This window comes from Mesoplodon bidens (genome assembly GCF_964165515.1).
Source record: "Mesoplodon bidens genome assembly, chromosome: 14".
NCBI lineage: Eukaryota > Metazoa > Chordata > Mammalia > Artiodactyla > Ziphiidae > Mesoplodon > Mesoplodon bidens.
Window position 1 is genome coordinate 67,954,650 of NC_138170.1, and position 24,175 is coordinate 67,978,824.

The 24,175-nt window shown below is 48.2% G+C and overlaps 2 protein-coding genes across 3 annotated transcripts; one reads left to right on the forward strand and one right to left on the reverse strand.

Annotated features, from left to right (window-relative positions):
• Window positions 1-16: 16 nt before the first annotated feature.
• On the reverse strand, window positions 17-14,913 carry ABHD1 (abhydrolase domain containing 1; the record flags this gene model as incomplete). The annotated part of the gene is given in 13 exon segments (XM_081253907.1): window positions 17-443; window positions 566-731; window positions 831-879; window positions 1,388-1,561; window positions 1,696-1,808; window positions 1,961-2,006; window positions 2,224-2,315; window positions 2,317-2,407; window positions 2,758-2,918; window positions 6,854-7,175; window positions 7,311-7,396; window positions 10,693-11,188; window positions 14,795-14,913. Coding segments are annotated over 13 exon segments (2,334 nt in total). The 3' UTR covers window positions 17-24.
• CGREF1 (cell growth regulator with EF-hand domain 1) lies at window positions 10,873-23,422 on the forward strand. 2 transcript variants are annotated; one of them, XM_081254411.1, is made up of 6 exons: window positions 10,873-10,955; window positions 20,731-20,824; window positions 22,087-22,152; window positions 22,242-22,312; window positions 22,452-22,576; window positions 22,775-23,422. In XM_081254411.1, exons 2-6 carry the CDS (start codon window positions 20,742-20,744, stop codon window positions 23,216-23,218), a joined length of 789 nt encoding a protein of 262 aa, XP_081110537.1. In that variant the 5' UTR covers window positions 10,873-10,955; window positions 20,731-20,741; the 3' UTR covers window positions 23,219-23,422. The 2 variants fall into 2 exon arrangements, with proteins under 2 accessions (XP_081110537.1, XP_081110538.1); XM_081254412.1 differs by having other exon boundaries at window positions 10,883-10,955; window positions 20,737-20,824.
• Window positions 23,423-24,175: the final 753 nt, after the last annotated feature.

The window sequence follows — 24,175 nt, forward strand, 5'->3', positions numbered from 1 at the left end:
AAAGCACTGGCCTGGGACTTGGTATTAGTGAAGGAAGGGGCAGAAGGAAGCAGGAGGCAGTAATCTTTGGGTTCGGCTGGGTAGCTCCAAGCCAGCCAGGCTAAATATGCAGTAAATTCCTGGACAGTCTACCCTAGCCTTGAGAAAAGGGAAAATGAACTTCAGCGCATTAGGCGGGAAAAGTTGATATTTAATAAACAAGCGAAGACTGAACTGAGGCTCCAGATGACTCCAGCTTTTGCCTCCCTCAGAAGGAGTGGGTGCCCTGAGGCTGAGCAGCTCTGCTGGGTGCTGGAAGATGGCTTTGGCATACTGGTGCAAGAGGCAGCTCATGTAGCAGTGCTGCCAGGGAAGGAGTCCTTCCAGGAAGCCAATGTGGCCACCCCGAGCTGTAATGAGCAGTGCAACGTGGGGAGAATGTTGGGCAGCCTGTAGGGGAAGGGCTAGGAGGGGCTGGAGAGGAGGTCAGGAACCCTGGCCTCTGCTGAGAGCCCAGGCACTTTCCACTTGCACCGCATGGCCCATTTCCCCTGGGGCCTAAAGCATCCAGATGCCAGGTGCTCACCATGGACTGGGGAGAAGGGGTCATCAGCTGCATTGAGCCAGAGCACAGGGATCTGGATGGCATCTACCTTGGTTCTTGGGCTTGCTGCTCGGTAATAGGCAGCACAGTCTTGATAGCCAAAGACCACAGTTGTGTAACGCTCATCAAAGTGGTGGATTGTGTGGGCCTGCAGGTGGTGGCGGGTGGGATAGGCTAGGATGAGGATAGGGAATAAGGTGTTGGAAGAACAGTTTTGGGCGGAGAGGGGATAGTTGAAATACTATACCTGTAGCACAAAGTCTACATTCACCACCTTTTCCATCACCTTTCTGTTTCTGCAAAAGAACACATAGGGTGGGACTTCCCTGGTGGCGCAGTGGTTAAGAATCTGCCTGCCAATGCAGGGGACACGGGTTCGACCCCTGGTCCAGGAAGATCCCACATGCCGTGGAGCAACTAAGCCCACACGCCACAACCACTGAGCCTGTGCTCTAGAGCCTGCGAGCCACAACTACTGAAGCCCACACGCTCTAGAGCCCGTGCTCCGCAATAAGAGAAGCCACTTCAGTGAAGCCCGCGCACCACAACAAAGAGTAGCCCCCGCTCGCCGCAACTAGAGAAAGCCTGCGCGCAGCAACGAAGACCCAACACAGCGAAAAAGAAAAATTAAAAAAAAAACACATAGGGCTTTGGCTCTACTCCTGGACCTGACCCAGAGCCAGCCTCTGTCCTATCTCACGAGTGAGAAAATCCAGATAGGGAACTGACCCGAGCACTGGGAGAACCTGGCATGTCTGCCATCCTACCCTGTCTGCTTCCCTTTTCCACTTGTCAAGACCCTACGGGTTCACAGCTTGGCAGAGCCCAGCAGTGAGGTGCTGATTGAAGAGCAGTGAGTTCGGTGGGGTCTCCGGGGAGCAGGTGGTCTCAGAGGTATCCCAGCATGCAGGTAGAGTCAGTGCTGCCACCAGCCCCGCAGCCCGTCCCATTCGAGCCAGGTGCTTCAGCGCTAATATCCTGCAGGATTGGCCCAGGGGCCATGAAAGAAGGGTTTGTACTGGTGAGTTGGAACAGGAGAACGGGAGAGAACATGGAGGAGGAGAGAGAAAAAGGAAGGCTGGGCCTTTGGGTTAAGTGCAGGCAGCCTTTACCCTCCGAGAGAGATGCCCACAGCCAGCAGTGGAGCGTGGGAGTAGCGGCTCTTTATGTGGTTCACGACTGTCTCCAGATCTTCAGTGTTGCTGGCACAGAGGGCCCTGTAGGTCTGAGGCAAACCGGATCATTGGGTAGGGAAGGAGGCCCTGACCAGAATGCAGAAAAGTGAAAGGCTCAAGAAATGGAAGACAGGTAGGTTGGGGCCCAGGGTCTCTGAAGGGGGTGGGGTGAAGGGCCACTACGAGGGAGGAGGGTACTCGCCAGCAGTTCTTCCCCACGGCAGCCCCGGTTATTAAATACGATAGCCCTGTGACACACACAGGCACATGTTAGGCAGACCCTCCCTAAGGGCTCCTCTCCCCTTCTGGTAGGTTTCAGAAAGGCCTCCGTCAAAAGGTGCCCTTCATATGGCACCTCCTCCCCATAGCTAGCAGGGTCTGAATTGACCCTCCCCCGACCCCCAACACACACAATTATAAGTTATCAGACACCACCCAATTCCGCTGGGCTGTGTCCATCCTTACCTACAGCCATCCTTCAAAGCTTGGTCAACTAGGTGCAAGATATATGTCTCCTGACTACTGCCCGTGATACCAGGAAGCAGTAATAACAATGGACTGGGTGGTAAGGTCAGGATATGGACTGCTGTTAGGCTGGCTGGCCCAGTCTAGGGGGAGCTGTCCTCTATCCGGGGTTTCGAGAACTTCCCTGTGGTTTTGGAGAAAAGGGCACAGAAAGATACTATTAGGAGCTCCACGTACTTCGAAAGACTTTACGCCCTCCTCTCCCTCCCCAAACAACTCCCACAAGTTAGCAGCATCATTTGAGGGCATGCATTATGCAAAACATTAAGACTGTAACGAGGTATAATGGGACATAAAAGATTTGAGTATTGCCTCATGGCTGTGCAATTAAATAGCCTCTCCATATAGCCACTCTGGTTACCCTTAGCACACTGAGGTAGATGGGTCAAAGGTACCCCCATTTTAAAAGAGGTACACGAGTAGGGTTCCCCTGTACTTGCAGCTTCACGTTCACCCCTATCTGTCCCTTCTTACCTGGAGTAAGGGGCTACAGGCGGAGACTGCAGTAAGACTCTGAAGATGGTTTGTAGCCGCCCCTCAAAACCCCAGAGCGTAGGGTAGAAAGTCTCCACAGTGACTGGACAGAGTTGCTCCAGGAAGGCCAGAAACTGGGACCCAGTCACCAGTTGTGGCCTCTGTAGTCACACAACACAATGTGCCTCACTCCCCTGATTTTTGCACTAAGCCAGTGAGGTACCTGATACCAGAGTGACCCCTTTCCAGAGGCCAGCCTGGAGGGCACTGCTTTGTCTGGGCGTGAGAAATCTAGCATACCTCAATCTGGAATGGTCAAGTCACCTCTGTTAAGATAGGCCCACTAGGGCCCCAACTCCAGTCCTAGAGTGTCACCTCTCCAGAATTGCCCCTGAACCGACTTCCACACTCAACCTATCCATGCCCCAAACCCATTTTGGAGAGAGCAGGTAATATAAGTTGCCCAGCTGATCTGCAGGAAAGGTAGGGATCCTGGACAGAGGCTGAAGAAATGCAGCACCATTCAATCTGTGATTTTTGCCTTTTGAATTGTCTACACTTCTGCCAGTTGAATTATCCACACTCTCATCTCAAAACTAGCTCCGGTCATGCTGGCTCCTGATTTTAGCATTCCGTTGTTGCATATTTCCATTCCCTGTTGCATGTGCTCTCTGCTAAAGGGCTTCTTTGTACCGCACCACCTCATTTTCTTACTTAACAGCCCCTGCTGTTAGACCATGCTCTAAAGGAGGAATATTCCCAATGGGAATAGATTTTCTCTTTCTTCATGCCAGCCAGGAGGAAGGTAACAGGGATAGGATGGTGGGCCGGATGAGGTCACTGGGCACTTAGCCCTATCTTTCAACCTCTCTGCTTGGTTCTTTTGGATACACATCAAGTGAATGAGAGGGCCTAGCCACATAGAAGGCTTATGAAGGGGGAGTATGCTGTACAAAGACAGAAGGCCTCAGACTCAAGAAATAGAAATTGCATTTCTGTTGCAGGCCTGAAGGGACCCAAGGACCAGATTCCTATTTCTTCTTGCAGTCAAAAGGGGCTATGTAAATTATGAACTAGAGAGGCCAGGTTGGTACTGTGACTGTTGTGACTCGTACCCTGGGCCTTAAGCCCTGGAATAATAACACCTGTGATTCATTGTATGCTATTTGCTGGCACTAGGCTAAACCCAACCTTATTATAAGAAACTATGACAGGTTAAGTTGTTTGCCCGAAGTCACACAGCTAGCAAAAGGCAAAGTGGAATAATAATTATATTAGGCAAAATATTCTCTGACATAAATTGTACCAATATTTTCCTAGGTCAGCCTCCCAAGGCAATAGAAATAAAAATAAACGAATAGGACCTAATCAAGCTTACATCTGCTTTTGCAGGTCAAGCTTTTTCTAATCAAGCTTTTGCACAGCAAAGGAAACCATAAAATGAAAAGTCAACCTACAGAATGGGAGAAAATATTTGCAAACAATGAGACCGACAAGGGCTTAATTTCCAAAATATACAAACAGTTCATACAACTCAACAACAACAAAAATAAACAACCCAATGGAAAAATGGGAGGAAAAAAAAATGGGCAGAAGACCTAAATAGACATTTCTCCAAAGAAAAAATATAAATGGCTAATAGGCACATGAAAAGATGCTCAACGACTCTAATAGCGAAATGCAAATCAAAACTACAGTGAGGTAACAACCCACACCAGTCTGAATGGCCATGATTAAAAACTCTACAAATAACAAATGCTGGAGAGGATATGGAGAAAAGGGAACTCTCCTACACTGTTGGTGGGAATGTAAGTTGGTACAGCCATTATGGAGAACAGTATAGGGGTTCCTCAGAAAACTAAAAATAGAATTACCATATGATCCAGCAATCCATACAAAATATAGCCATACAAAATTCTAATTCAAAAAGATACATGCACCCCTATGTTCATAGCAGCACTATTCATAATAGCCAAGACATGGAAACAACCTAAATGTCCATTGACAGATAAATGGATAAAGAAGATGTGGTACATATATACGATGGACTACTACTCAGCCGTTAAAAAAAAACCACACACACACACATTTGCAGCAACATGGATGCAACTAGATATTACCATACTAAGTGAAGTCAGAAAAAGACAAATACCATATGATATCACTTATACGTGGAATCTAAAATATAACACAAACAAACCTATCTACGAAACAGAAACAGAATCAGGGACATAGAGGACAGACTTGTGGTTGCCAAGGGGGAGGGAGTTGGGGGACGGATGGACTGGGAGGCTGGGGTTAGCAGATGTAAACTTTTATATACAGGATGGATAAACAACAAGGACCTACTGTATAGCACAGAGAACTATATTCAATATCCTATGATAAACCATAATGGAAAAGAATATAAAAAAAGAATGTATATAAATTGTGTAACTGAATCACTGCTGTACAGCAGAAATTAACACAACATTGTAAATCAACTATACTTCTATTAAAAAGTGTAAAAAATAATTATGATATTACCACTAATACTAGTAAGATTTGTTGAGTGCTCCTTATGTACCAGGTATTGTGCTAAGCATTTTACATGATTATATCCTATAACCTTCACAATAGCTCTTTGAGATAGGTACTATGATCCCCCTGTGGGAACGTGTTTGAATATTGAGTAAGTTGTCAAAGGTCACAAAATGTGCCAAAGCTAGTTAGCAGTGGAGCTGGGATTGAAACTAAGAGTTTGTGCTCTTAGTCACTTTACTATAATATCTCCTAGCTGCCAAGATTTTGAGTTATCAATTTATTAAATCTTTGGTCTGGTCAAACAGCTCAGTTGTGTAGAACAAGGTGCTAATAAATCACAGGTTTGATGTATGTGGGTTAGTTTCATTTTAACTCTAGTGAAGTGTTTCTTGACTTATCCCTGAGAATTAATTAGTTAAATGCCATTAGTCACTGTGGATGAATCAACTCCAATCCATTACCATGCTGGACAATCCAAACTGCATGTCCTCAGAGTGTCCAGAATGACACTTTCTCTGCATTTAAACCAGTATTTGGAAATCAAAGAAGGATTTGGAGTATAAAGTGGCAGAGGTCTCTGACTTCTCTGTGGCTGGTTGTAAGCAAAGGAAAATGTTTAGTTCAGGACAGCTCTGTTCTGAAATGACTGACTTTCCAAATCAGGCATATAAGGTAAGGTTTATAGGGTATTTTGAGGTTTGGATTTTAAAAATTGTTTTACTAAGGCAGATGTATTCTATAAACAATACATAGGATGTATAAAGCTCTGAAAATACAGAAAAGTTGAGGTAACATTAAACTTCCCTATAGATCTTTTTAAAGGGCTTGAATCAATAGGTTTCTTGTTAGACTCAGCTACTTAGAACCTAGTTTAATGAAAATTAAAAGATTTAGATTTTTGTGGCTATGTAAATTACATAAATTTCAGTGAGAATAAAATTTCCAAGTTCATCAAAATCATCCTCTTTGGATTTTTCCATTGCACTCTACATGGAGAGCCTAGAACTTAAAACAGGGCTGAATGAGCAAGGACAGTTAGGGTTATCCATTAGTCCTGAGCTAGGCGGGGAACCTCTGCCAGTCCTTAAGAGAAGCAAGGTCCTACCAAGCTGATGGGATGATGGTGGGAGTTAGCCACCACCCCACCAACTGTTTCCTTCATTCAGAGCAGCTAATGAGCAGCTCATCTAGACTGCCTAAAAAGAAAAAGATAGTGTGCACATCGCCCGGACACCTCAGGATGCCTTCCACCCCGCTTTTCCGCAAGTGTTTGTCCACATCATTGGCAGCAGCACCCCTCCGATGACTGAAAGGCCCAGCTGGCATGGGGAGTACGCGGGATGCAGAGAATCCAGGCAGGCAAAGAACCGACTCTCCATTAGGTGACAGGAGTAAAGCTGAGCCTGGCTGGAGCGCGGGGCCGGAGTGGTGGTGGGGTTGTGGCGTCAAATTTCACCTGGGCCAGGAGACCCCACCCAGCCAGCCTCCACAAAGGGCTCGAGCCCCGGCTGGAAGCTGCCCTCAGACTCGAGTTACCTACACCCGCCGGAGAGAGCTCTGGACCCACACCCACCTGGGCCACCCATGCCCAGTAGTAGCCCAAGGAGAGGGCAGCGCCAAGTCCCAAAAGCAGAGAGAAGGACTCTGTCCAGGTGTCATCTTGGTTCCCCAGGGAGGAGCTCAGCCTCTCGCGTTGCTGAGTCTCCACTCCCAGGTTCTCGACTGGCTCTGATGCCTGAGCTTCGATTAGTGGGCCCGCAGGTGCGCGCTGGGCCCCTCCCGTTACACGCCATTGGACAGCTTGTGCGGGTTCCGCCCGCACTGCCCGGCGATTCGGAGACCCGGGCCCCGCCCACCGCCCGTGATCCCAGCGGCGGGCGTGGCGAGGGGCGGTGCTAGGACGTCGAGGGGGTGGGTATACCGCGCCTGGGCAGTCTGCGCGGAGCTGACCCCAGTGTCTTGCGAATGGCCTCCTGGCCCCGGGGCCAGTTCTCGCGCCTCTACGGCTCCTGCCTCCGCTTCGCGGTCACCGGCCCTGCGGCCTCTTGTGAGGACTAGCGGCCTTCCCCGCAGCCGCCATCTTGCGGGGCAGTTCCAGCTCCTTCTTCCTCAAACCCTGCCCCGGAGCGGCAAGTCTGACAGCCTGGCCAGAGCCCCCAGCCTCTCAGTCAGTCACACACAGGGCCCAGCCACTGACGTGGTCACACCACTCCACTCCCGTAGTGTTCAGTCGTTGACAGTGGCCCTCACACACTGGACATGATCATTCACACCGACACCCCACAGTGTCACGTAGTCAAGTTTCAGCTACTTGAGTGAGTGGCATTCCGCACAGAGTCACACACACATGGGCTAAAGCCACTCGTCCAGTGTCACTCTACGCTGTCTCATACAATCTCTGTCACAAGTACAATAGATTCTTACTCATCACCCACTCTGTACCAGGCACTTGGGATGCTGTTCCTGTCTTCATTGGGGTATGGAAACAAGTAAGTAATCTACTAGAGCAATGGCTCAACCTTGACTGAAGATTGGAATTATCTGTGAGTTTCTAAAACTAGCAGTGCCCAGGCCCCACCCGCTGTTTTGGTTGGTCTGGAGAGGAGCCTAAGTATTAATAACAACTTTAAATCTCTCTGGAAGACTCAAATGTGTAATCAGGGTTGAACCCCTGCAACAGAGCATGGTGCTAGATAAGGGAAGTACTAGTTGCAGTGGGAGCCCCGGGGAGGGTGCCCAGACTCCATGGATCAGAGAAAGCACACCCAGATATTAAATGACAATACATTTAAGGCGAAATCAAAAAATAAGTTTCCAAGACAAGGTGGAGGAGGGGAGAGAGTAATTGTTCCAGGAGAGGGAAGAGCACAAGCAAAAGCCTGGATGTGAGAGACTTCTTAAAGGAACCAAAAGAAATTTGGTGTTGCTGGAACATGTGAGATGGTCAGGAATCAGGTTGTGGGCAGCTGCATGAAGGATGTTAGTCTTTATCCTAAGGGTGGAGGAAAGCCATCAGAGTTTTAAGAAGGGATGGGCGACATGATCAGAGTTATATTTCAGAAGAATCATTCAGGCTACTTTGAGAATGGATTGGAGGGGGATGTAAAGTAGGCTGATCAGGAGGCTGTTAATGGAATTTGGCATGGACCATGGTTGGCTGGACTGGGGGAACGCCTAGGAGAGGAGTGAAGACCTTTAAGTTAGGAGGCAGAACTGATAGGACTTGGTAGTAGGTTGGAGGTAGGGCAAGAGGAGGAATCATGGACGGCCCCCAGTTTTCTGACTGCATAGATTCAGGGATGCATGGTGGTAACATTGGGATAGGGAAGCAGGGGGAGGGGAAGTTTTGAGGAGGAAGATGATGCATTCTGATTCAGACACGTCTGGAGTGCTGGTAGGTGTTCTAATTGTGTTTTCTTAGATTCTGAATTTGTCTCTTTGGCATCCATTAATCACAGGACCAAACTAACAGCCAAAGTTGTTCACATCTCCCTTGCAATCCAGAGGCCATACTCTGAACCACTTTCTTTATCCAACTCTCACACACCAAACCAATATTTTCCCTTTCCTGGATAAACCCAGGACCAGGGACCAGTCAACTAGGGACAGCCCCTATGCCCCAAAGCTCTCTGAAGTTATTAAAACTAGCCAACCCTAAACTGTTTAACCTGCCTCGTCTCGCTTTTCTAGTTTAATAAAAGCTGTGGCCTGTGCCTTCCCCTTGCTCCTTTCTACCTTCTGACCTACACTGGTGCTTCCCTCCGTGGTCCTGTGTGGTGAGCTGTGCTTCTTCTTCCTAAGGGTACTGTAACATTAAACTTTTCTTTCAGTGGCATTGACCTCTCTGTGTTGTCACTCAGTCACCTTTAAAAATTAAGATCCGGCATAAATCAGTAGGCTGTTCAGTTCCTGAAGTGGTCTGGGGCTCAGAGATTGGAATTTGAGATACGGTAGTTATCAGCATTTAGATGATATATTAGCTTGCAGGGTTGCCATGACAAAGTGCTGCAAACTGGTTGTCTTGAACAACAGAAATTTATTGTCTCACAGTTCTGGAAACTGGAAGTCCAAGATCAAGGTGTCAGCAGGATTGGTACCATCTGAGAGCAGTGAGGAAGAGCCTGTTCCATACCTCTCTTCGAGCTTCTGGTGGTTTGCTGAAAATCTTCAGCATTCCTTGGTATGTAGAAGCTTCACTCCAGTCTCTGCCCGCATCTTCACATGCTGTTCTCCTTGTGTGTGTGTGTGTGTCCGTGTGTGTGTGTGTGTCCAAATTTCCCCTTTTTATATGAACACCAGTCATATTGGGTTAGGGGCCCATCCTACTCCAGTATGACCTCATCTTCACTAATTGTATCTGCAACTACCCATTTCCAAATAAAGTCACATTCTGAGGTATTGGGGGTTAGGACTTCAACATATAAATTTTTGAGGGACACAGTTCAACCCATAAGAGATAGTGATGGAAGCTACGTGAATGGAAGAACACATGAGCAGATGGGGAATGAGGAGGGAGCCCAGAGGAACTCTGATATGTGAAGAAACTAAGAATAAATGACTAAAGGGAGAGGAATGGTATTGCCAAAACCAATGAGACCATGACCCAAGGAGGTAGTGTCCAGCAGTATCCACCTGTCCACCACAGGAAGGAGGACAGGGTGACTTTGATGAGAGTGAGTGTTGTTGTGGGTGGATGCTGATGGGAAGGAGCTGATGGGGAGGGAGAAGTTGAAGATCCCAGAGAGATAAGAAGTTGTGCACTCAAAGAACTAAGTCTTTGAGCCAGTGGGTGAGGAAGTAGTCTGAAGCCTGGGTGGAGGAACTGGCTGCTCTGAGAAAACTGGTGACACTGCATTTTGACCACAAAGCTATAGCCACACACTGCAACACTGTGCTGGCAAACAACTGCCACTGTCACCCTTAGCTGATACTTTCCCAGGCCCCCCTCCCCCCACCATGGCTCATATGGAGCCACTTCTCAGTGATGTGCAGTCACAGTCACACAATGATACCTTCACTGGAAACCGACAGTCACGGGTATCACTTGAGCATCACAACTCGGGAAGAGTTCAGCCAGATACCCTAACAGACACACCACTCACATCCTGTACGGTCACACACTGGGACAGTCACACACTGGCCATATTCTCTCAAGTACTGCCATACTGGATACACAGCCACACGAAACACCCCCTACCATGTCACAGGTCTCTCATCCACACAGCCACATACACCAGTCACAATCACACAGGCTAACAGTAAGTCACATTCTATCTTGTCACACACATCTGGGTCCCAGCAGGGACTGAGCCCCCAGTTAAACGTGCTTCTCATTACGCACCAGCTTCATCATCTGTCTCTTTGCCTCTCTCTCCCTAGTTGTCTGTGCCTGTCGGACACGCACACACTCACGCACACGCTCTCCCTCGCCCGGTGGGGGCCGCAGAGGGCCGGGGTCTGCGGGCCAGGCGGGGCGGAGACCCAGGCCACGGCGCTGGCGCTCCGGACTCTGCCCGGGCCAGGGCGGCGGCCGCAGCCGGGAGGGCTACGTGGAGCAGCCACGTGGAGCTGCCCGGGGGAGGGCCGGGCGGCGGGAGCCGAGGCGCGGCGGCCGCGGCGGCGCACAGCCTCGAGCGACGACGCAGCCGGACCTGGCCCGCGCCGCGCCGCCGCAGGTGGGTGCGAGCCCCGCCCGGGGCTGGCGGGCTGGGGACCTGGGACCCCGCCGCGGGCAGCCGGGAATACTGGGCGCCGCGGGGCGGGACCGCGGGCAGGGTCGGCCTCCTGGCCTCCAGGTTGGAGGCTGAAGGCGCAGTCCCTCCGCATCCCCTGCGGCTCGGACGCCGCCGGAGCTCTCGCCCCTGGGCGCCTCTCCGAGGTTACCCCTGAGAGCACGTAGAGGGAGGGCCTGGAAAGCGAGGCCTGAGCTCCCTCGCTGTGATGAGGGGGGCTCACAGTCCCCCAAGGGCTTTTCCCTCCGGTGTCTCATTCGTTGCTCTTGACAGTCCCGGGGGGAGGGGAGGCTGGCAGGAGTTTCCTCCTCATTTGACAGCGGAGGAGAAGGGGGACCGGGGAGGGGCCGAGGTTATCACCCAGCTAGAAGTGGCAGGGGGAGCCCAGCTCTCAGGTGTGGGACCCATTTGGCTGCATAGCCAGTGCCTCTTCTCTTGCGCCGGGGGGTGGGAGGTGCTGGGAGTCACAGGCGGCCCTGGAGAGATAAGTTAAAGGAGAGGATTGAGCTCAGAATTACTTCCGACAGTTCGAATTAGGCAGAAATGGAATGCGTGCCCTGTGGGTGGTAGACTCCTGTCCTGGAAAGTCCAGTGGAGGCTGATGGCCACTGACAGGCATGCTGTGCAAGCAGTTTTGCACTGGATGGGAAGTCAAGCAAGAGAAAAGGCCCTGCCACATCCTAGAGTCTCTGAAATACTCAGGGAGCATCTACTCACTACATTATTCCATTGCATCTTCGCCAAGCCCCTACAAGATAGATACCACTATCCTCATTTTTAAAAAAAATTATTTATTTATTTTTGGCTGTGTTGGGTCTTCGTTGCTGCGCACAGGTTTCTCACTGAGGTGGCTTCTCTTGTTGCGGAGCACGGGCTCTAGGCACGAGGACTTCAGTAGCTGTGGCACGCAGGCTCAGCAGTTGTGGCTCATGGGCTCTAGAGCACAGGCTCAGTAGTTGTGACGCAGGGGCTTAGCTGCTCTGCGACATGTGGGATCTTCCCGGACCAGGGCTCGAACCCGTGTCCCCTGCATTGGCAGGCGAATTCTTAACCACTGGACCACCAGGGAAGCCCCTATCCTCATTTTTTAAAGTGAAGGTCCCAGAGCTCAGAGACACGAAGACACCTGCTGAGATCACACTGTTAGTACTGTGAGAGGCTGGATTTGAACAGAGGTCTAACTCCAAGGCCAGGCTCTCCTCCCATGCACTGGTGCAAAGGCTTGAAGAAATCAGAGGCTAGAGGATCATTGTGAGTGTGTGTGTGTGTGTGTGTGTGTGTGTGTGTGATGTGAATAACTTTATTGAATTATATCACAACTCTAGCAGTTGTGGTGGCTTTTCTGTGGTCATTAGGGTAAATTATGTTTATGCACGTTATAGAAAATGATTAGGAACGTTTTTATTTGACAGGCAGTTGTTCAATAGCCACTCTATTTCTGTTGCTTATAAAAGCTTTTGTAAATACTGTAGTTAGAAATGTGAAAGTGTGAAGAAATCACATTACACCAACCTCATTACACATTACTTGAGGTGCCTTAGCCTGACTTCCTTCAAATAATAGAGGTGAGTTACCTGTACTAAAAATGTCATGTTTGGAAGCATGACTTAGGAGAATATTACTGAGATGACACTAAAAGTCCACATGCAGTTATTTGTTTCTGAAGTGGACTGTAACCAGAGTGCTAAGGTTGTCAGGAGGGCGCAGGATGTTCCAGGTAAAGGGTGGAACAGCTTGGGCAAAAGCACTGCAAAGTGAAAATGAAAAGTATTTCCACAGGCTCCAGTAACCCCTCTGTTTGAAGCAGAGTGTTAGTATAATGGAGCACTGGAAGATGAGTCTAAAATGGTAACTTGATATCTGATTGTAGAAGGCCTTAAATGTCCAGGCGAAGACTCTGGACTGTAATAGAAATAGGGAGCCACTGAAGGTTTTGGAGCAGTGGAGTTCCAGCAAAGGAAGAGTACTCTGCGTATGGAGGGTTCTTTAAATCGAGCAGATAGCAGAGGCAGGGACAAGAATAAGAGACTCCTTGTGCAATGAGTAATTCATTATCCACTTAGTATTCACTGTAACTCTGTGATGTAAGTACTATTATTATCTCCATTATGCAGATAAGTTTAGTGAGGGTAATTAACCTACCCGAGGTCACAGGGACAGTCTGTGGTGGAGCTGGGATTTGAACCTAGGTCTGGCTGGTTCCATAGCTCTGTCCTCGGTCCACTGCACAGGCTGAATAGTTGCACACATGTGACATAGGACCAAGAGGAGGAGAGTAAGAGTAATTCACGTGGGCAGGGTTCAGGACCAGGTCTTACTTTTCAGGGCTCAGTGCAAAAATAAGATTAAGAATTTCAAGACAGAGACAGCAGAGCATTAGACTAAGCCCAGGGCCCTTTTGAGAGCAGGGCCCTGTGTGACTTCCAAGAAGGCAGTTCTACTCATTATGACAACTTGACAGATCACCTCAAAACTCAGTGGCTGAAAACAATAACATTGACTTTGCCTGTGAGTGTACATTTCTGGGTAGGGCTGAGAAGGCAAGCTCAATTCTGCTCCATCAGTGTTGGCTGGGGCAGCTCGAAGGCTGGGGCTTGGAATGATCTACAGGTTTGCTCTCTCACCTGCCTGGCCCTTGGGTGGGGAAGTGAGCAGCTGGAGGCTAGAGCAACTGGGGCTCCTCAAGCATCCCTCTCCCTGTGTGCTCTCTCCACATGGTCTTTTCAGCGTGGCACACTTCTTCCTTGGCGGTTCAGAGCTCCAGAGAAGCATATCTGCATGTCAAGAGGGGGAGAGAGAGAACCAGAAACAGGCATAAACCGTGTTGCCTTTTATGACTCAGACTTGGAGGCCACATGGTGTCATTTCTGCTGTTCGTTTGAAGTGAATCGCTAAGTCCAGGTCATATACAAGGAAAGGCAAATTTAACTCCAGCTACTTCCCACAAGAAAGAATTGGTAGATGTTTTTCAAACCAGCACAGTTGGCCTAATGAGTGACTGGGTTAGTGGGATCCGATAGGTGTTTCCCCTTCATCCCTGAGCTGCTACCACCAGAGTCATTCTTTGTTGTTCCCAAATGTCCTTTTTTAAAAGGCTACTCCTAGTGATGATAACACATTAAGCCTGGATAATAGGTGTTGACAGCTCTGAGGGATTTAAATTACTCCTGTGCCTCCTGTTAGCCTAGGTCCTGGCAGTTAACAGATGGGAGGAGAAAGCCATTTGAGGGTATCCAGGTGGGAAGACCAGGCTGGTGTGAAGCTACTACAGAGCAATCCAGAAAAACTTCCGGAAGGAAAATGCCTTATTGTATAACCAGGCACTGCGCTTTACACGTCTTGTCTCATTTAATCCTCACCACACCCCGAGAGGTGCTCTCATCAACCTCATGTTAACAGACCGAGGTTCTGAAACACAGGAGGCACACAGCTAGTGAGTTGCAGAGCCTGGATTTGAACTTAGGCAGCCAGAGATTAGGGCCCATACCCTTAAACTTTGGGCTATGCCATCTACTCCTTAGCAATTCTGTGTTTCTCTGTTTTTCTCTTCATCGTTGCTTTACCATTTGTATCATTTCCTACTTACATAAATATGTAAGCTTTAAGGAGGAAAAATAATAGGTAATTTTACCTAATATTATCATCTTACTTATAAAATAGTGCCTCACGTATGGTAGGTGCTCAATAAATATTAAAGAAATGAGTACCATTTGCCTTTACTCTATAAACTTATATTTACACTTGCCTTCCCTACAAAGGCTCGCCTTCCTGGTCCTTGTCACTCAAGGTCTTGACTTCGACTGGTGCTTCCCATGATGTCCTCTGCGGCATCCAGTCCAGGGTCTATATCATCTGGCCTTCTCCTTTTGGCCTCTTCTGGCCAGCTGGCCCTCTCAGCCATTTCGTGCCCCTCCTTCCACCTTAGAGCCTGGAGCCCTCAGACCCCTCTCTTTAAACCAGCAGCACGCTGGATACCAAGAACTGGGTGAGGCAGCCCCCCTGTCCACTTGCCTAGACCCTCTCTAAGCCATTGCTTCCTAACCGCCAAGAACACTGTGGGCAGGGCCTTCTCTCTAATCCTCACGGGTTACGCACATAACTCTGCCGTTCTTGGATTTCCACTCAGTCTCCGTGGGATCTCTACGGAGATTTCTGTCTCCAAGCCTCTGCTGGGGGTGGGGGTGGTGAACTCCACCCTGCTGAAAATCAAATAGCCTTGAACCCTGTTCCCTCCAGTCCTCCATCACTTGTCTTCTTGAACTTGATTCACGGAGTCTTTCATAATAGAGAAGTTTAAACTTTTGATATGCTCAAATCTGTCAGTTTTTTGCTTTAAAACATGAATTTGAAATATTTATCATTTTAAAAAAACATTTATTAATTTATTTATTTTGGCTGTGCTGGGTCTTAGTTGCGGCACACGGGATCTTCGTTGTGGCATGCGGGATCTTCGGATCTTTAGTTGCAACATTTGGGAATCTTTTAGTTGCAGCATGTGGGCTCCTAGTTAAGGCATGCATGCGGAATCTAGTTCCCCGACCAGGGATCGAACCTAGGCCCCCTGCAATGGGAGCTCGGAGTCTTACCCATTGGACCACCAGGGAAGTCCCATGAAATATTTATCATTTTTAATGGCTCTGTCACATAATATGATTTGCTTAATCATTGCCTAAATGTTACAGTTGTTTACAGTTCTTTGCCTAATATTAATAGCACAGCTATAAATATCTTTATAATTTCTTTTCCGTTTGTGTTTTTCCTTACGTAATCCCCAGGATGATATTGTCGGGTAGGGGTTTTATGGCAGTTAAAACACATTTGCAGATTACTCTCCAGAAATAGTTCACGTCTATAGTTCCTCAAACAATATAGGTTAATACTCAATGATTCAATTTCTTCAGTGGTTATAGGACTATTAAAATTTACTATTTAGGGCTTCTCTGGTGGCGCAGTTGTTGAGAGTCCGCCTGCCGATGCAGGGGACGCGGGTTCGTGCCCCGGTCGGAGAGGATCCCACATGCCGCGGAGCGGCTGGGCCCGTGAGCCATGGCCGCTGAGCCTGCGCATCCAAAGCCTGTGCTCCGCAACGGGAGAGGCTGCAACAGTGAGAGGCCCGTGTACCACAAAAAAAAAAAAAAAAAAATTTACCATTTATTTTATTTTTTATTTTTTTTATTTTTTTTTGCTGTACGCGGGCCTCTCACTGTTGTGGCCTCTCGCGTTAAGGAGCACAGGCTCCGGACGCGCAGGCTCAGCGACCATGGCTCACAGGCCTAGCCGCTCCGTGGCACGTGGGATCTTCCAGGACCGGGGCACGAACCCGTGTCCCCTGCATCAGCAGACGGACTCTCAACCACTGCGCCACCAGGGAAGCCCCTACCATTTATTTTGATGTCAGTTTTACTGTTAAGTTTTTCTAGGAAAATGGCTATATCTGCTAAGTTCGCAAATTTCTTCTATTCCTGTAGTTATGTCCCCTTTTAATTCCTAATATTGTTTATTTGTGCCTTTTCTCTTTGTTCTTAATGAAAATTGTCAGGGGTTTTGTAGTTCATTAGTTCTTTTAAAGAAACACTGTTGTTTGACTTTATTGCTGCTCTCTATTATATTTTAAATTTCTTCTATCTTTTATTATTCATTTCTTTTAGTTTCTTTAAGTTTATTCTCTTTTACTAGCTTCTTGAGTTGGAAGCTTAACTCATTAACTTTTGGCCTTTCTTCTAATATAAGTTTTTAAGTCAACCCAATTCCCCTATACATATATATATATATATATGTATGTATATATATGTGTGTATAAATGTGTGTGTATATATATGTGTGTATATATATGTGTATATATATATTCCCCCCACCCCTGCACCACATACCTTGTGGGATCTTTCTTTTTTAAAAAAGTTTTATCTTTTCTCTCTTTTAAAAAATTTTTTTAATTTATTTATATTTATTTTTGACTGCATTGGGTTTTCGTTGTTGCGTGTGGGGTTTCTCTAGTTGTGGCAAGTGGGGGGCCACTCTTTGTTGTGGTGTGAGGGCTTCTCATTGCGGTGGCTTCTCCTGTTGCGGAGCATGGGCTCTAGGTGCGTGGGCTTCAGTAGTTGCAGCACACGGGCTCAGTAGTTGTGGCATGTGGGCTCACTAGTTGCAGTGTGTGGGCTCAGCAGTTGTGGCTCGCAGGCTCTAGAGCTCAGGCTTAGTAGTTGTGATGCACGGGCTTAGTTGCTCCACAGCATGTGGGATCTTCCCGGACCAGGGCTCTCACCCGTGTCCCCTGCATTGGCAGGTGGATTCTTAACCACTGCGCCACCAGGGAAGTCCCGGCTTGTGGGATCTTAGTTCCAGGGATTGAACCTGGGCCCTGGGCAGTGAAAGCGCTGAGTTCTAACGACTTGACCACCAGGGAATTCCCCAATCCACTTCCCCTTTAATACTGCTTTAGCTACATACCTTGTTTTGATGTATGTTTTCCCAGTATTATACAATTCTCAGTATTCAACAATTTCCATTATGATATCCTTCTTTGACCCATATGTAAGTGTACCTTTAAAACTTTTTATATAAATGAGATTTTTACATCATTTTTGTTATTGATTCCTAATACAATTGCATTTAGTCATGTAACAGTATGAGACTGATTCTTTAATATTTGCTGAGCCATATTCTTTGGCCTATTGCTTATCAGTTTTTATAAATATTCCACATGTATTGAGAAGAAAATGTATTTGCTAAGTGACTGGGGTTGGGTTCTCTATTTGTTCATTAGCTCAGGCTTAGAAAATATTTTATTCAGTCGTCTACATTCTTGCTAATTTTTAGTCTGCTTAATCTTTCAAATACTGTATGAGGTATGTTAAATTCTCCCACCATAATGGCAGATTCGATTTTCCTGATTGTGTTTATGCCAGTTTTTTTAAAGAATTTATTTGTTTTAGAATAGTTTTAGGTTCACAGCAAAACTGAGAGGTTTCCCATATACCTCCTGCCCCACACATGCACAGCCTCATCCATTATCAACGTGCCCCACCAGAGGGGTACACGATGAACTGATGAACCTATACTGACACATCGCAATCATCCAAAGTCCATAGTTTACCTTAGGGTTCACTCTTGGTGTTGTTTGGGTTTGAACAAATCTATAATGACATGTATCTATCATTATAATATCATATAGAGTATTTTCACTGCCCTGAAAATCCTCTGTGCTTCACCTATTCATCCCTTTCACGCCCAGTCCCTGGCAACCACTGATCTTTTTACTGTCTCCATAGTTTTGCTTTTTGCAGAATGTCATACAATTGGAATCATACAGTGTGTAGCCTTTCCAGATCGGCTTCTTTCCCTTAGTAATATGCATTTAGGATTCTTCCATGTCTTTTCCTGGCTGAACAGTTCATTCCTTTTTAGCACTGAATAATATTCTTTGTCTGGATGTACCACAATTTCTTTATCCATACACCTATCGAAGGGTATCTTGGTTGCTTACAAATTTTGGCAATTATGAATAAAGCTGCTATAAACATCTGCATGCAGGTTTTTGTGCGGACATGAGTTTTCTGCTCCTTTGGGTAAATACCAAGGAGTTTAATTGGTGGATTGTATGGTAAGAACATGTTTAGTCTGGAATGAAATCACCTAAGTGTCTTCTAAAGTGACTGTACCATTTTGCACTCCCACCATCAATGAATGAGAGTTCCTGCTGCTCAACATCCTTGTCAGCACTTGATATTGTCAATGTTCTGGATTTTTGGTCATTCTAACAGGTGATAGTGTTATGCCAGTTTTCGTTTTAGGTGTTTTGAGGCTATGTTATTAGGTACATACAGGTTCAGAATCATTATATCTTCCTAGGGGATTAAACTTTTGTGCATTTTGTCATGATACTTTTTTATCTATAATAATGCTTTTCACCTTAAATTCTATTTATTCTAATGTTAATAAAACTATGCCAGCTTTCTTTCCTCTAGTATTGCCTTGTATATCCTTCTTCCACCGTTTTGTTTTCTGTGACTTTACTTTTTAGGTTAATCTCTTGAAAATTGCATGTAACTTGTATGTTGTTTTATGTACCTTTTGATAATCTCTATTTCTTAACTGATGAGTTTATACAATTTATGTTTATTACGATTACTGATATACTTGGATCTATTTTTTGTGTGTGTGGTACGCGGGCCTCTCACTGCTGTGGCCTCTCCCGTTGCGGAGCACAGGCTCTGGACGCGCAGGCTCAGCGGCCATGGCTCACGGGTCCAGGCGCTCCGCGGCATGTGGGATCTTCCCGGACCGGGGCACGAACCCGCATCCCCTGCATCGGCAGGCGGACTCTCAACCACTGCGCCACCAGGGAAGCCCTACTTGGATCTATTTTTACCATCTTATTTTATGCTTTCTATTTGTCTTCCTTTTTAATTATTTAATTTTTAGGTTCTTTTTTTCCCCCTATTATCTCCGCCATGATGCTTTTTTTTTTTTTTTTTTTTTGTAGCGGCAGGTCTTAGTCTACAAACTATGTAGAGTCACTATATCTGTTTGGGGCCAACGTACGTCTAGAAAAACAGAGACAGTTTCTATGACTCTCGGGAGCTTCACCTTCTTGTGGACTTCCATGTTGTGCTGCTTCTTCCTCAAGGCAGCTCTATTTGCACAGCTACACGTGTATCTACCTGTTGGCCAGTTGCTCACTGCCTCTAGGAAGAGCTCTTAGGAAGCTGATGTCCTCCCTTGCGGTGGTTCTGAACCTTATCAGGGTCATGGAACTCTTTGAGAATCTGCTGAAAGCTATGCACCTTTCTCCAGGAAAACTCAGTGCCAGCCAAAGTGTAGGGTACCATGTCAGAGGGCTCCTGACCCTCTGCTCTAGACCATCAAGCACCTGATGATCTGTCTTCCTAAAGATGAGTTTGAGGTGTCAGGCTTCGGCTCTGGAGGGCTTCTGCTGCCTCAGAAACTCACATGATATGTACACAATCCTGGGACTAATTGGAAAGCTTCATGCTCTGCACATTGATAGATACTCTATTTGACTATTTTCATTTAATCAAGTGATGTGCTGCCAATGGGCCTACACAATGTAGATCTAAAGGAAAATTTTTGTTTTTTTCCTTTCTATTGGGATCTGGTTTTCCTGTGTTTAATAAATAGCAATTCTTGGGACCACTGTTGGATTGACCCTGATTTGTTGTGTTTTCAAGCCCTACCTGAGTGTAGACCTATTTCAAGGAGGCTAGTCTTTTTTGATTTGTTCTTCAGTGAGTTTTTAATAGACACAGACCAACAATCTGGTTCCCCCCGTTTAAGGCTTGGTCTTTTTGTGACTCTGTGCACTTCTAATTTGGCCTTTTTCTTATTCTCTCTGAACTAGTTTCCACTCGTAAAATGAGTGGACTGAACTACATATGTGCTTAAACTGCACTTCTCTGAGCACCTGGGGGACCGGCAGGGCAAGAGGAGTGGGATGCTCCTGCCCGCAGCACAGCTTCCCGCAGCACAGCTTCCCCCAGCACAGGTCTGCGTTATGCGCTTTACATGCTGGATCTGGAATAAGATTTATTTTGAGCAAAGTTCCTGATGTCTGTGTGTGGCTCCTCCCTGCACAGGAGTTCTGTCACCTGGGTGGCAGGTAGAGGCAGGGAGAGAGGCATTCCTGTCTAACCCACCAATCCCCCCCTCTGTGGCAGACACCGCTTCCCTCTGATTCCCTAACCCTGTTTCCTGCTTCCAGCTACAGGAAGGATGTTACCTGCGACGATGAGAATGTTAGTGCTGCTGCTGCTACTGCCCCTGAGTCAGGCTGTTCCCAAGCACGGCACCACAAGGTAATGGGATTCAGAGGGCAGGGCTGTGGGCTGGGAGCAGGGGGGTCTCTGGAGAATCGGAGGTATGCTGTGGGCCCCTCTGGGAGGCGGAAGACTGGGTGTACGCTCCCTGACTTCTGTATCATCCCCACCACCTCAGCTTCTGCCTTGTGCCTGTTAGAGTGCCCCCTGCAAAGTGGGCATCGACACGTTTGCTGGGCTCACTTGGAAACCGGGAGCGCACTTCCAATGAGATGTGAGGCTATGAGCTTGGGAAGGGGCTGCAGTCCCCTTATCAAGACCTTACAGTGGAAGCTCCAAAGAAATAGAGATCATTAGCGTATCACTTCTATTTTATTTGAATATCTTTCTTGAGGTTTTGTGTCTTAATACTGTGCAGTGGGTATGCTGGGTGGGGTCGGGGGACGGATACAGCCACAGCAGCAAGGGCTGGCAGCAGTGACAAAAGGTGCTGTAACAGCTCCTGCCAGCTCTCTGGCATCACACATCTGGATTGACTTGGGCAAACAGGGATCCCTGTCCGGAACTGCGAGCAAATCTTGAGCTTTAAAGGCTGACAAAAAGCCCCTGAGCAGATCAAAACTACAAAACCAACATATATGCCCTCAACTTGGGGTAAAGAAGAGTCCACTTTGTGTCATGGAGCAAATCGGGTCTGTATAAAACTGGGCAGTGCCACCGGGCTCAGCCAGAGACCTGTCCCTCGGCTCCCAGCATCACAGAGGAAGGGTTGCCATGATGCATGTTGTCCTGCCGCCCACTATGCTGGTTTCTTTTTCTTTTTTTTTTTTACAACTTTATTGGAGTATAATTGCTTTACAATGGTGTGTTAGTTTCTGCTTTATAACAAAGTGAATCAGTCATACATATACATCTGTTCCCATATCCCTTCCCTCTTGCATCTCCCTCCCTCCCACCCTCCCTATCCCACCCCTCCAGGCGGTCATATCCTGGTTTCTTGGGTCTCCAACTTGTGTCTACTAGGTGCGCCTTCCTCTGGCCTCCACCAAACCAGATGTTTTATTGGGATTTTCACTTACCATCTAAGCTAGGAATCTGCAAAGGCAGAGTCTGGGGAGTAAGGTTCTGCTTCTGAGGAGACCAGAATGGCCTCCTCCCCACAAGGTTTTTGGGGACCTGGAGAAGAAGCTCCCTTTGGGTCTGGGGGGAGAACTCTACTAAGAGCTTGGGGATGGAAGGCTGTGAGGCTGGGCCCTCAGAGGAGGCCCTTTGCAAGGCCGGTGCTTCCCTCCCTCCTCCAGGCTGGACCCTGAAGTGCAGCATCCACCTCTACCCAACCCCTTCCAGCCAGGCCAGGAGCAACTTCAGTGAGTAGGCTGGGGTGGGGGGCGCCCGAGGGCCAGGCCTGGGGCTGCAGACTGGCCTCTCGTGGACTGATTTTCCGCTTTTCTGCCAGACTTCTTCAGAGCTACCTAAAGGGACTAGAGAGGATGGAAGTGGAGCCGGAGCACATGAGCCGGGAGCAGGGTGAGGGGCTGGGCTGATGGGGCCAGTGGACGGGAGGCTCAGGGCAGCCAGAGCTGGGACTGACCTCAGGCCATCCCGCGACTCCTGCCTGATCCACCTGTCCCCTGATGCCTCTTCTGATCCAGCCTCTCTTCCTTAGTTCTCCTCTACCTCTTTGCTCTCCACGACTATGACCAGAGTGGACAGCTGGATGGCCTGGAGCTGTTGTCCATGTTGACAGCAACTCTGGCCCCTGGAGCTTCTGACTCTCCCACCACCAACCCGGTAAGCCCTGCTGGATGGGGGCCCTTCTCCCAGAAGAAGACCCAGCTCCCTGGGGCTTTGGTTTTTTTCATCATGACTCTTTTGGTGAATCCCCTTTGAGCCATGAGGGCTCAAAGCCTGCATGGCAGGGATGCAGGGGGGTGTTGGGAGGGTCAGGGTTCCTGGGAGCATCTCCAGTCACTATAGGCCCTCCCACAGGTGATCCTGGTAGTGGATGAGGTGCTGGAGACCCAGGACCTGAATGGGGATGGGCTCATGACCCCTGCAGAGCTCGTCAACTTCCCCGGAGAGGCCCCGAGGCACACAGATCTCAAAGAGCCCCCAGAGCCACAGGATGTCGGGAGGCAGCCTCTGTTGGCTAAAAGCCCGTCAAGACAAGAAGCACATGAAGCCCCAGGTCCCAGAGAAGAAGCTGGGGGACAGGTGGAGGCCAGAAGGGAGTCCTTGGAACCTGTACAGGAGATTGGGGGACTGGCAGAGGCTGCAAGAGAAGCCCCAGGCCCTGGAGGGGAGGTTGGGGGACAGGTAGAAGCCAGGGACACTGGAGAGAGAGAAGAGCTTCCAAGGGAAACACTGGAGTCTAAGAAAACCCCAAATGAACTTGAGGTTCATGCTATTCAGCTGGAGAATGACGAGATATAAACCTTGAGGATACAGGTTTGCACCCCTAGAAGTCTCAGTGCCAGAACATAAGCCCCGAAGGGTAGGGTGTGTGTGTTAGGACAACGACCACCTCTGTGCCCCCTTCCTGGCCCCAGTAGTGGCAGGTCTTTCTGTGCAGCTCAGGGAGACCCTAAGTTGAAGGGCAGCTTTAGGGCCCAGAAAACCAATAAAGAATCAAATGAACCCATCCCTCTGGGCCATTGATCCACTGGTCCAGCCTGCCCTGACCTCAGGCTGCAGGGGGTCGGGACTGGGCAGTCCTCTTGGGAGGGCAGGAATTCAGTTTACCCAGTGTTCCTAGATGGTGCTGAGACACAGCAGAGTACAGCACTGGGCCACAGCCAGCTGCAGACAACCCGGGGAAGGGAGCTCAGCCTTTCCCTGGGGCCTAACCACTAGCACGCCCTCCTGCAGTTCAGGGTAGATCTTCTCCATCATCCTGTATCTGCTCCCCCCCACTGAAAATATTAATAATTACCATTTATTGAGAACCTAGTACACACTGGGCATCATGCGGGGCATTTTACATATTGTGATTTTACCCTCACGATAATTCTGTGACCAGGCAGAATTAGCACCATTTGACAGATGAGGAAATTGGGGAAAATGGAGTTCAGTAATGTACTCATGGTCCCATAGCTAGTTAAGTGGCAGATTTGAATTCAGGCCTGTCTGAGCCTAAAGCCCATACCTTTTATCACATTCTACGGCCTCACCCCCCTGCCCCAACTCCCATATGGAAATTCGCCAATTCCCATATGCCCTCGGTCTCCCCTAGGGAAAGCAATGCTTTGTATTCCGGGTCACATTTGTGGCTCAGGCACCGCCTTAACTACAAGATGGCTCCAAGGGTGGGGCGGTCAGGCTCGGGGTCAGTCACTGGGGAGATATTTTTGGACTGCAGAGGCTCCGCCAAACCAGAGTAGGCTCCCTGCC

What these genes read in the sequence shown, in the direction of transcription:
- CGREF1 (XM_081254411.1), top strand. Translation starts at nt 20,742, where the DNA reads ATGTTACCTGCGACGATGAGAATGTTAGTGCTGCTGCTGCTACTGCCC. An exon ending in CCCAAGCACGGCACCACAAG is followed by an intron (nt 20,825 to 22,086) that starts GTAATGGGATTC and finishes TCCCTCCTCCAG; the next exon opens with GCTGGACCCTGAAGTGCAGC. An exon ending in GCACATGAGCCGGGAGCAGG is followed by an intron (nt 22,313 to 22,451) that starts GTGAGGGGCTGG and finishes TCTCTTCCTTAG; the next exon opens with TTCTCCTCTACCTCTTTGCT.